The following is an 11,712-nucleotide window of genomic DNA, read 5'->3' on the forward strand; positions in this document are numbered from 1 at the left end:
GACTTGACGGGTCACTGGACCCACTCATGAATATATGTGTGAGTTATAAAATTTAAGAAACGTTCTGGACAATTTCGTACAACGCGGGATAAAATTCATAAAGAAGGTATAAGCTCCGCGACTAACCAAGTAGCTCGTCCAGTATTTAAGATAGCCAGGTTTGATACTCTATACAAGTCCAGTCTCAGGCTAATTATGATAATTAAGGCATGTAACCAGGCAAGAATAACTCAAATAATACAATTAAAGCATGGCATGAGTCTAAATCTACTCGGCCTAATCAGGAATTCTAGCATACGCACAGACAATCATCGCCTCATACGTGTGTAGCCCCCACAACATGTAGCACATAGCAAATATAACATCTATGGGGTAAATTCTCCCTCACAAGGTTAGACAAGAGACTTACCTCGCTCTGAAACCGACTCCAATGCCTCTCTAACTCCTAAAACTAATGCCAAACGATCCGGAACTAGTCAAACAACATGTAACCCAATCAAAGTATACTCAAAGACTCGTAATTTAACAATTTATAATAATTTTTAGCTCCACTCGAAAAGTCAACCACCGGGCCCACACACCCGGATTTAAAAAATATTTGAAGATAATTATTACCCATAGCACCACGAACTCAAATATATAATTTATTCCCAATTCTATGTCCAATTTCGTAGTCTAAACTCAAGAATACCGTTTCTAGTTTTTCATCCAAAATCCCATAATTTCTACCAAGTTCCATGTTCTAATCCATGTATTTAACTTACAACAAGTGGGAATAACTTACCTCGTGATAGATTATGAAAATGGCTCCCCAAAATCGCCCAAAAATGACCCAAGCAAGAGAGAAATGAGTTGAAATGAGAAAAATCCCGACTTGGCTAACATATAATCTGCCTAGGCATCATTCTTCACGAACGCGACATGTGCCTCGCGTTTGCGAAGTACAAACTCATCTCCAACTCCAAATCCTTATTTGCGATCGCAAGACCAGGCACGCGAACGCGATGCCTTACCAGGCCTGACCATCGCGAACACGGCCTGTCCTATGCGAACGCGAAAGCCTTTTTCCAAACCCAGCCTCACCTACACTAACACGATGCCTTTGTCGCGAACGCGATGCACCTCTGCCCCCACACCTTCACGAATGCGAGTTCTCCATCACGAACACGTAGCACAAACCACCAGCAGCCAAAAATCCTTCTGGCAAATGTGTGCCTCCCACCGTGTTCGCGAAGAACAACACTAGAAACTTGTACCAGAAGCAACAAATCACCCAAACTTGGTCCGAAACTATCACGAAACACACCCGAGGCCCCCGAGACCCCTTCCAATCATGCCAACCAATCCCAATAACTTATCCATACTTATCCAAAGGCTCAACATACCACAAATTACATCAAAAACACGAATCGACGAACAAAATCCTTCTTTTAACTTTCAAACCTTCAAACTTTCACGAACGCGTCCAAATCACACTCAGACATTCCGGATCACGACCAAACTTCACGCACAAATTTCAATCAATAAGATGAATCTATCAAAGGTCCCAAAACACCACCCATTGTCCGATAACACCAAAGCACACATCAAGTCAAACTTAGGAAAATTTTAATACTTTCAAAATAGAAACTTCCGATATTAAGCACTGAAATGCTCTCGGACCATCTGATACTCAACCCGAACAGACGCCCAAGTCCGAAATCACCTTACGAACCTATATGATTCTTCTAATCCCGATTCTGAGGTCGTTTACTTAAATGTCAAACTTTGGTCAACTCTTCCAACTTAAAGCTTCCGAATTATTCCTCCAAATCAACTCCGAACTTCTCAAAAATCAAAACCAACCACATGTGCAAGTAATAATGCATAAAGTGAAGCTACTCAAGGTCAAAAATTGCCGAACGACATGCTAGAGCTCAAAACGACTCGCGAAGGGTAATCCCCCAATACTTCGCATTCGCGAAGAGTAAAAAGCCCAGCCCTAACCTTTACCCTTCGTGATCGCGAGAGTGGATTAGCGATTGCGAAGAACTGTGACACTAGCAGAAAAAAACTCAGCAATCTCACAAGTCCAAAAATGGTCCGAAATCAATCCGAAACTCACCCGAGCCCCTCGGGCTCCAAATTAAACATGCACAAAAGTGTAATAATATTATATAAACTTGATCGCTACCTCAAATCATAAAAATAAAATCAAATTACAAGAACCGATCATCAAAACTCAAGATTTCAACTTGCAAACTCATTGTTTTTCATAATTTTTCACATAACGCTCCGAAATGCGCTTGGGTCACCCCATACCCCAACCAAATGCGTATACAAGTCCAAAAACATCATTAGAACTTGCCAAAATCGTCAAAACACCGTTCGGAGATCGTTTACCAAGAACATTGACCGTGGTCAACTCAAGTTATTTTAAAGCCAAAAATCACATCTTTTTAAAAATTTCACATAAAAACTTTCCAAAAAACAAAACGGACCACGTTTGCAAGTAATATAACATCTAATTAAGCTATGTGAGGTCTCAGAATACGAAAATAAGGGCTATTGCTCAAAACGACCTAGCGGGTCATTCCAAAAAAATTTAGATTATTCACAAATATTGTACACAGAAAGTCATTCCTCCCACCTCACACTATAGTATGCATAGTTCCCGATGCATATTAAAATAGTAAAACATAGGTAGGGTGGAAAGAAAAACTCCCTGCTAATTCGACCTTTATGGGTCATACTCAAACTGGTCATCCTCAAAATGCACACCGGTCGAAGCTTCGGCCTCATACTCATCCTCATCCGAACCAAGAGGCACCAATGCCATCGGCCCAACAACTTCATCGTCAGTCTTACCCTCGGCATCCGAGCCAACATCCATGTTTTCATTTGCAGATGAGTGAATGGGACTACCAGGCGCAATCCCCAACATCTCCTTAATGGCTCCATAAAGCGAGCACTCAGTGTTTAGTTGCGTTCTATCATCATCAGTCACTCCAAGCCATCTCATCATCAAGTTCAGCAACCCATAAGATGTACCAATTGAAGTTCTCCTCGCGCTCATTCTTAGCTACAATGCTTAGCTTGGTAGTGGTGTCCAACAACATCGTGATATCCATCCCTTTAGGAGCTTCCTCTACCTCATCATACCTTGGGTACTCAAGCACCTCAAGAGACAACATATATTAGGTTAGAAGATTGCCATAAAAATACCTCTTTATCTTGCGTCCGTTATTAAATGGCTGGACGTGCCTATTTTTAAGGTGATTGTTGTTATTGTATGTGAGCATCTAATTTATGACTATATTTGAATTTTTATCATCTTCTACTTTGTAAATATTTTTAGAAATTTAATATATATTTTTTTTAGCTTTGTGACATTTTTTTATATATAGGGTAAAAATTAAAAATAATTTAAAAGGTCAATTATTACTATTAATATTATTTTTATTTTTATCTTTATCTTTATTTTAAAATAAAATAAAGTAAAAACCCGAAATAAATTAAATATTTTTTTTAAAAATTTTCGAATTTGAATAAAAAAATAGGAAAGTAGAAGTATGGAATTAAAAAGTAAAAGTAAAAGTAGGTGGAAATTATTTAATAAAAAGTAAAAGAAAGTGAAAAATTAAAAAAATAAAAGTAAAAGAATGTGGAAATTTAAAAAATGAAAAGTAAAAGAAAGTTGGAATTAAAAAATAAAATTAAAGGTAGCTGAAATTGTTTAAAAAAAAGTAAAAGAGAGTGGAAATTAAAAAAAAGAAAAGTAAAATAAGTGAAAAATAAAAAAAGAAAAGTAAAAAAAAAGTGGGAATTTAAATATAATAAAAGTAAAAAAGTGAGAAATTAAAAAATAAAAATAAAGGAAAGTGAGGAATTATTTTTTTTTAAAAAAGAAGAAAAATGGGAAGTGGGAATTCTTTTTAATTAAAAAATAATAAAATAATAAAAGAAATCTGAAAATATTCCGAAATATTTTCTATAAATAGAAGAGAAATGTGAGGAGAAAGAAAAGAGGAGAGAAATGAAAAATGATGGAGGAGGGAATTGAGAGAAATGTTTTTGCTTATTCTACGCTAAGGGAATTTCTATTCGTGTTATTATTTCTTCGGCTTTATTTCGAAAAATCCAGCAATCCATATCCAAACTCCAACCCCGAAACCAACTGAAAATCAAGCTAAAAAGCACGACAAAAACAAACCAAAAACCCAGCAAAACAGTCCCCTTTTGTACAAAAAACAACAGCTCCACAGTTGAGTCGTCGAGTTCGAGCTCCGTTTGTCGATTTTGGTCGAGGCTCCATTTGCATCCTTGACCATTATCCGAGCTTCAAAACAGTCTTGTAAAGGTCCATTTCTCCCATCATTATTTTGTTAAGATATTATGTTTGAATATATAATTTGATCTTATTTAGCTTCATGAAAATTGAAATATTTTTCTGTATTAATTGTTAGGTCTCATTAGCTTTGTTAAATTTTGTTACTTTCTTGTTTGATTAACATGAAGATTGATGAAAATATGATTTTTGGGCACATAGTGAATGTTTGAACTTTGGGGATAAAATCCATGTCTACGAGTTAAAATTGGAAAATGAGATTTGGACTTTAAAACAAAAAAGATGATTGGGCCCGGTGGTTGGGCTTTGCTTAATGAAGCATGTACTACTGTAATTGACTAATGAATAATGGAGTAGCTTGATGAACTAGTAACTGGGCATACTCATTAATTGGCTTTAAAAAGCCAATTATGCTATGATCAATTTTAAGTTATCTGGGCCAGAATAATTAAGAGCAAAAGCTGATCCTTTTCCATAATTAATTTTATAATTCATCGCCTCACAATAATCTCAAGCTTAGGAGTTGAGCAAATTATGAACATCATAGCTTATTTTAGGCGCGATTAATAATAAATCATCGTGACTATGGGTACGGTTCCCGTGGCACGGTCACGATACGTAAATCCCAACTCAAGTGTGTGTTTCACGCGATTTGACCACAACTTTAAATAATTAAAATAAAAATATTATGAATCACGGGTGCGTTTCACGTGGCGTAATTTGCAATATGTACCAAAACAACGAGTGCGCGACATTGCGACTTGTTCAAATAAATTTCATAAATATTAAAAGGGTTAATTGTAATTGTAAAGTGACTGTGCTAAAACCACGGAACTCGGGAGTGCCTCACACCTTCTTCCGGGTTAACAGAATTCCTTACCCCGGTCTTTTATGTTCGCAGACCATAGATAAGAGTCAATTTCCTCGATTTGGGACTTTAAAATAAACCGGTGACTTGGTATACCATAATAATTATCACAAGTGGAGACTCTGATTTAAATTAAATAATCTCATTTCGAATAATATCACTTTAATTGGAAAAACTCCCTTATCTCTCGGGAAAATGAGGTGTGACAGCTCTGGCGACTCCGCTGGGGATACGAACCCAGAATCTCTGGTTCAGAGTTCAGAATTCGAGCTTAGAATAACTGTTATACTTGATTTTTGTTTATTATCTAATTTTTTACGTGTTTGAGCCTAATGTGCTAAATGCCACATTTTACCGCTTTGATATTATTTGAACTGTATATAAAAATATTGCGAAACCCTTATTCTCTCTGAGTTTTCTAAATCTTCTGGGAAGTGCACACTGGCGTGACTTCTTTTCTGTTAGTGTCATGCCCTAATTTAGAATGAGGATCGAATCAGTTACAAAGATGGATAGCCTTTTGGTTACCGGTATGTTGCCCCCTCGGCTCGAGTTGTCCGCTCGGGTAAGCCGGGTCTAGAATAATACACCCAGGTTTTAAAATTAGAATGTCATAGCCTCATGCCGGATCCCTAGTAGATACGTTTGTTTTTATCACGTGCATTTAACTTTGGGGACTCAACACAGGGGTTGGGTCCGTCTAGGACAGGTGTACCCAATTTAAAATTCCATCTTGTTGCATTTTACGTGCTACTTGTGCATTTATTTATTTATTTCGGCTTGCATGTTGATCGGCTTCTAGAATAGGGAAAGAAAATCAAGAAAAACTAAGAGTGAGGTAGGAGAGAAAAACACCCGATTCTGAAAATTACGGTATTCAAAATATCCTGAAACTCTGCCGAAATTTTGAAAAAAGAAGAAGAGAAAATTCATTTCAAAATAAGTCCTATTTTCCCGTGCGTCAAAACTTATCGAACTACGCAAGTTTGATTCTCACCGGATGTGAGATACATAGGCAACCCTCATCGGTTCCAGCCCCGTTTTTGCAATAATAACCAAAAATATGAAAATGCTGTCATTTTGTCATAAATAAAGTTAGGTGATTCCGTTTTTGTCCAAATAGCCAGAAATGTCCCGACGGGACGCCGTATTTTCTGAAGGGTCAAATCTTCCCGCCCGAAGTGCTGAAGGGTCGTATTTGGAAAAGTAGCCGTGACTTGCTTTCAATTGGATTTTGCAAAAAAAAAAAAAAAAAAAAAATTTCATGGTTAGTTTTAAAACAAAAGTCAAATGTTTTAACCTGGTCACCCTAATTTAAATATGTGCAGAATGAGCACTGTTCAGAATTTACCGGTGAAGGTTATGGATCAGATTCCACTAGCACTCCACGTGTGGTGGGAGGACTTGGGAAAACAAGGACGAGACAGGGTCAACCAATACCTGGGGGTGCTCACTGGACTATTGAAAATTCAACCTAGAAGTGATCTGATAGAGGCATTAGTGTCATTCTCGGACCCCGCTCACAATGTCTTGCACTTCTCAGATTTTGAGCTTACACCTACTTTGGAAGAAATGGCAGGTTATGCTGGGAGTACGGAAGGATTAAGACACAAGTACCTGGTATCTCCAAGGACTGTTACTCCTCACAAGTTTCTAGAATTACTAAAGATAAACAGACAAATCAAGATTGAAAGTCTAGCAGGTGGAGCTTCCACTTTTCACTTCCTATACCAGTGATACGGGCGTTTAAGGGGATTCGAAGACCTAGAAAATAGACTCTGCAGTAAAGGAAACCGGTCAAAGTGGGAAACGCATAGATGCTTTGCGTTCATGGTGGCATTTTTAGGCCTTTTGGTGTTTCCAAGGGAAGACGGGCACATTGATTTGTGTATAGCCGGAGTTGTCCATGTTTTGACTACTCAGGCCAAGATTACTCTCGCACCCATGATCGTATCAGATATATTCCGATCCCTCACATCCTGTAAGGCCGGAGTCAGGTTTTTTGAGGAATGCAATCTGCTGTTACAAATATGGATGATCGAGCACCTTTGTCACCGTCCCCGATACTTGAATTACATGTCTATGGGGAAAAACTACATCGAAGAGTTTGGTATACGAGTGACAGGATTCGAAATGCCAGAAGGGGTCAAAGATTGGATTACTCGCCTTTGTTCTATAACCGCAGATCAGATAGAGTGGACATTGGGCTGGCTCCCCATTGATGAGATCGTTTATATTCCCGCCACCGGTCCCTACTTCCTTCTAATGGGTCTCCAAAGCATCCAGCCTTATGCCCCATATCGGGTTTTGAGACAACTTGGAAGATGCCAGATAGTTCCTAGAGATGAAGATCTTAGTACTCATGTGGTCGAAATCCACTCTGATGCCCAATTTCCTGAAGAAGTAGTTCGCCAAATTTGGAGTGAATGCCAGTATTTGGGGGCAAACACCCGAGTACGTATTTTGTTTAGGGGTGAGGTCTTACCTGGTTATATTGCTTGGTATGGAAAGAGAGTCGCGACGAATGATGAATCTGAAAGGCCGACTAAAAGGCACAAAATCCAAGAATTTGTCGATGCATCGCAGGAACAGTGGGCTTGGTTAGCCAAAGAGAATGAATACCGGACCACCATAAGCAAACTAGAAGATCAAATCAGAAACATCAAATTTGATAGTAGTTTGCAGGCTGCTGAGGAAGAAGGAGAAAAGAAGAAGTTGGCTCGGGAAAACGAAGCCCTCCGAGCTCAGATCCGTAAAATGAAAATAGCCGCCGAAACCCCGGTGAGAAGCGAAAAAGATGAAAAAATCATAAGCAATCTGAGGCAAAAAGTGCATAATTATAGGGCTGATTTGACAAATGGTGAGGAAGAATTGGCAAAAGCTCGAGCAAAGCTGGCAAAAGGTGCAGAAGAACGGATAAGGTTTGCTCACCAGTTAAAGCAAAAGTATGATAAAGGAGTCACAATCTTAAGGGAAAAGCTGACTACCCTTGAAAATGAAATGTTTCAGCAAACAAAGGACTTCAAAACAAAAAGAGAACACTGCTATGTCTTAATTTACCAATTAAAAGAGAGCGTGCAGAAGTTGCAAGACCAAGACAACACAGCCACACAGGTGCTGGAAGCCCGTGCACAGCAAATTGGATGCTTGCTTCAAGAAAAGAGTGTCACTAGAAAGCAGGTTACGCGTCATCAATCCTGAGGATAATGCCACACCGGTTATGACCTAGCCTGAATCGGCAACTACCGAAGAGAACCGGATGCTGCGTGTTTGCATGTTAGAGATGTGGGACGCCTGGTCCAATGGTAGAGAACCACCAAGTTCAATCCCAGGGTTTCCTAAACTGATCCCCAGGACGGGTGGAACCACCAATATCCCCATCCCCGTGACTAATCCATTTGTCCCGCTCGGGTACCCCACTATGTCAGCCAACTTTACCGGTACGCCTTCTGAGGTCCGCCCCCAGGCACTATTTACAGGGGTACCCCTAACATTGCTCACTGCACCACCAGTCTTTACCATGGCACAGCTAACCGCGCCCAGGCCATGCTTTAAGCCTTCAACATTCATCTTTCAGGGCTCGCAATTTCATCCAGATACAACTCATGTTACTCCCGACTCATACCCTCAGCATCCGCAATATGAGTCCACAATGGAACAAGAAAGTAAAATGAGAAACCCCGAGCAGGAAGAAATGGCTTGGAAGATGAGAAGCCTAGAGCAAAGCCTAAAAAACATGCAGGGCTTGAGTGGCCAGAAGAGTGTCTCCTACTCCGATTTGTGCATATTTCCACATGTTCATCTGCCAGTTGGCTTCAAAACGCCAAAGTTTGAAAAATATGACAGGCATGGAGATCCGATCGCACATCTGAAACGATACTGCAACCAGTTGAGGGGTGCTGGTGGAAAAGAAGAGTTATTGATGGCTTATTTCAGGGAAAGCCTGACTGGAATCGCTTCAGAATGGTACATGGAGTAGGAAATCTCCCACTGGCACATATGGGATAATTTGGCCCGCTATTTCGTCAGACAGTTTCAGTACAATGTTGATATAGCTCCAGACAGGAACTCCTTGTCTAACTTAAAGAAGAGAACCACCGAGAGCTTCCGTGAATATGCTATTAAATGGCACGAGCAGGCTGCCATAGTAAAGCCGCCCATGGACGAGACCGAAATGGTTACAATCTTCTTGCAGAACCAAGAGGCCAATTATTTTCAGAATATGATGTATTCCATAGGCAAACCATTCACAGAGGCAATAACAATCGGAGAAATGGTAGAAAATGGTTTGAAAAGTGGCCGGATATTAAGCCAATCTGCTTTGAGAGCTACCTCCCAAGCCATCCAGAATGGCTCGGGAGGTTTGGCTAACCGAAAGAAGAGGGAGGAAGGAGCCATGATGACTTCAGGTTTAAGAGGGCCCCGTCGATCACGTGATCACTCTTACATGACTCCCAAAACCCCACAACACTACTATCCCTACCAAGATGCAGCCTATGCCATGGCACTGCCTTATTATGCAGTGATGTATGCCTAACCCTACACACGGCCACCGCGGCACTATAACCAAGCTCGAGCTCTACCTCCCAGAAATAACCATCCCTACCAAGCTACATATAATCCCCGTCCACCACAATACAACCACCAACATAATCCACGCCCCCGTGAGCCACCTAGGAGAAGCAATTTCACCCCTATTGGTGAATCCTACTCTAGCTTACTCCAGAAGTTGATCCAGCTGGGTCTGTTGCAACCCGTGCCCCCTAATCAATAAAATCCAGAATCCCCATCATACGGGGCAGGTGCCAGGGGTGCTTACCATTCGGGGGTAGAGGGTCATGATGCAGAGGATTGTTGGACCCTAAAAAGGGCGTGGAAAATTTGATAGAACAAAAACAAGTTGTGCTGAGGGACGAGGAAGCCCCCAATGTGACTAACAATCCATTACCGACTCATAATAATGGGCCAGTCATTGAAATGATCTGCGAGGATAAGGAATTTAATCCAGCTTTGAAAGCCATCATTGCCATCGCCGATTTAGAAACGAGACCCAAAGCTGCGGTAAAACAAGCCAGAACTGAGAAGAAAATTACTTCAATTCCTCAAGTGGTAGAAAAAGAAAATTACTTCAATTCCTCAAGTGGTAGAAAAAGCTGTAGAAACAAAAGCTAGGGCAACACCTGCTAAGAACACAATTCTCTATGTTCCTAAAGCCCCAAGGAAAGAACAACCCACCTTGAATATTCCCAAGAAATTCGAGCCAAGAAAGGCCACGTTGAATATGCCGAAGCTGTATGTACCAAATGGGACTTATGTGGCGCAGGGGCCGATAATTTCACCAAGGATGACTGAGCCCGTGGTTATCAGCCGCGCACCACAGGGCCCCATGAGAGACCCCACCGCAGTTCCCTGGAATTACAACAAAACAGTGGTCACTTACGAGGGCAAATAAGTCATGGGAGAGGTGAACGAAATGAGTCAACCTGGGAAGTACCACAACCCAGAAGAGTTAAAGCTGAACAAGGATAAACAGTTTCCACCTAAGAAGCATGTGAGCGCTTAGGAGGCAGAAGAGTTTTTTCAAAAAATGAAAACTTCGGAATATGCAATAATTGACCAGCTCCAGAAGACTCCTTCCCAAGTCTTGCTTCTATCTCTGCTATTGAGCTCAAATGATTATCAGAAAGTACTCTTGAAGACATTGAACAAGGCATACATCCTAGTTGAAACTTCTATTGAGCAATTGGAGAGAATAGCTGAACGATTCTTTGAGGTCAACAGGATTTCTTTTAGCCGCCGATGATTTGCCCCCAGAGGGAGCCACCCACAACAAAGCCCTTCACCTGACTGTCAAATGCGAGGCTACTATGTGAAGAGAGTCATGCTAGATAGTGGCTCCATGGTTGATATCTGCCCTCTTTCAACACTCCAGAGAATGGAGATTGGAACGGAAAGAATCCGACCTAACAACGTCTGTGTACGGGCTTTTGATGGATCTAAGAGAGATACCATAGGGGAAATCAATCTAATTTTGATCATTGGCCCTGTGGATTTCGAAGTAACTTTCCAGATTCTAGATATGGACACCTCATACAATTTTCTTCTAGGAAGGCCATGGATTCACGCTGCCGGAGCTGTTCCCTCCACTCTCTACCAGATGGTCAAATTTGAGTACAAGAATCAAGAAATTATTGTCCATGGGGAGGACGAGCAGTCCATCTACAAGGATCCTTCAATCCCGTGACTTGAAGCCAGGGAAGGCAGTGGGCATATTGTATACCAGGCTTTCGAGATTGTGGTTGCCGATCAATGTGAATAAAGGACCCCATGTCCTCAGCCTTGCTTAGCTAATGCCTCAGTCATGGTCGCCACTGAAATGATTAGACATGGGTACAAGCCCGGAAAGGGGCTCGAGGTATCTCTACAAGGCATCACAGAGCCTGTCAATTCGATCGCCAATGAGAAGTTTTTCATCATGGGTTTCCAAGCTACAAACGCTGACATAAAATGGGCAGAT

General features: G+C 40.8%; 1 protein-coding gene across 1 annotated transcript; it reads left to right on the forward strand.

Annotated features, from left to right (window-relative positions):
* Positions 1 to 11,049: 11,049 nt before the first annotated feature.
* On the forward strand, positions 11,050 to 11,439 carry LOC142166374 (uncharacterized). The gene has a single exon (XM_075225479.1). The coding sequence runs from the start codon at positions 11,050 to 11,052 to the stop codon at positions 11,437 to 11,439; it is 390 nt and encodes a 129-aa protein (XP_075081580.1).
* Positions 11,440 to 11,712: the final 273 nt, after the last annotated feature.

This window comes from Nicotiana tabacum, chromosome 2 (genome assembly GCF_000715075.1).
Source record: "Nicotiana tabacum cultivar K326 chromosome 2, ASM71507v2, whole genome shotgun sequence".
Classification (NCBI taxonomy): domain Eukaryota; kingdom Viridiplantae; phylum Streptophyta; class Magnoliopsida; order Solanales; family Solanaceae; genus Nicotiana; species Nicotiana tabacum.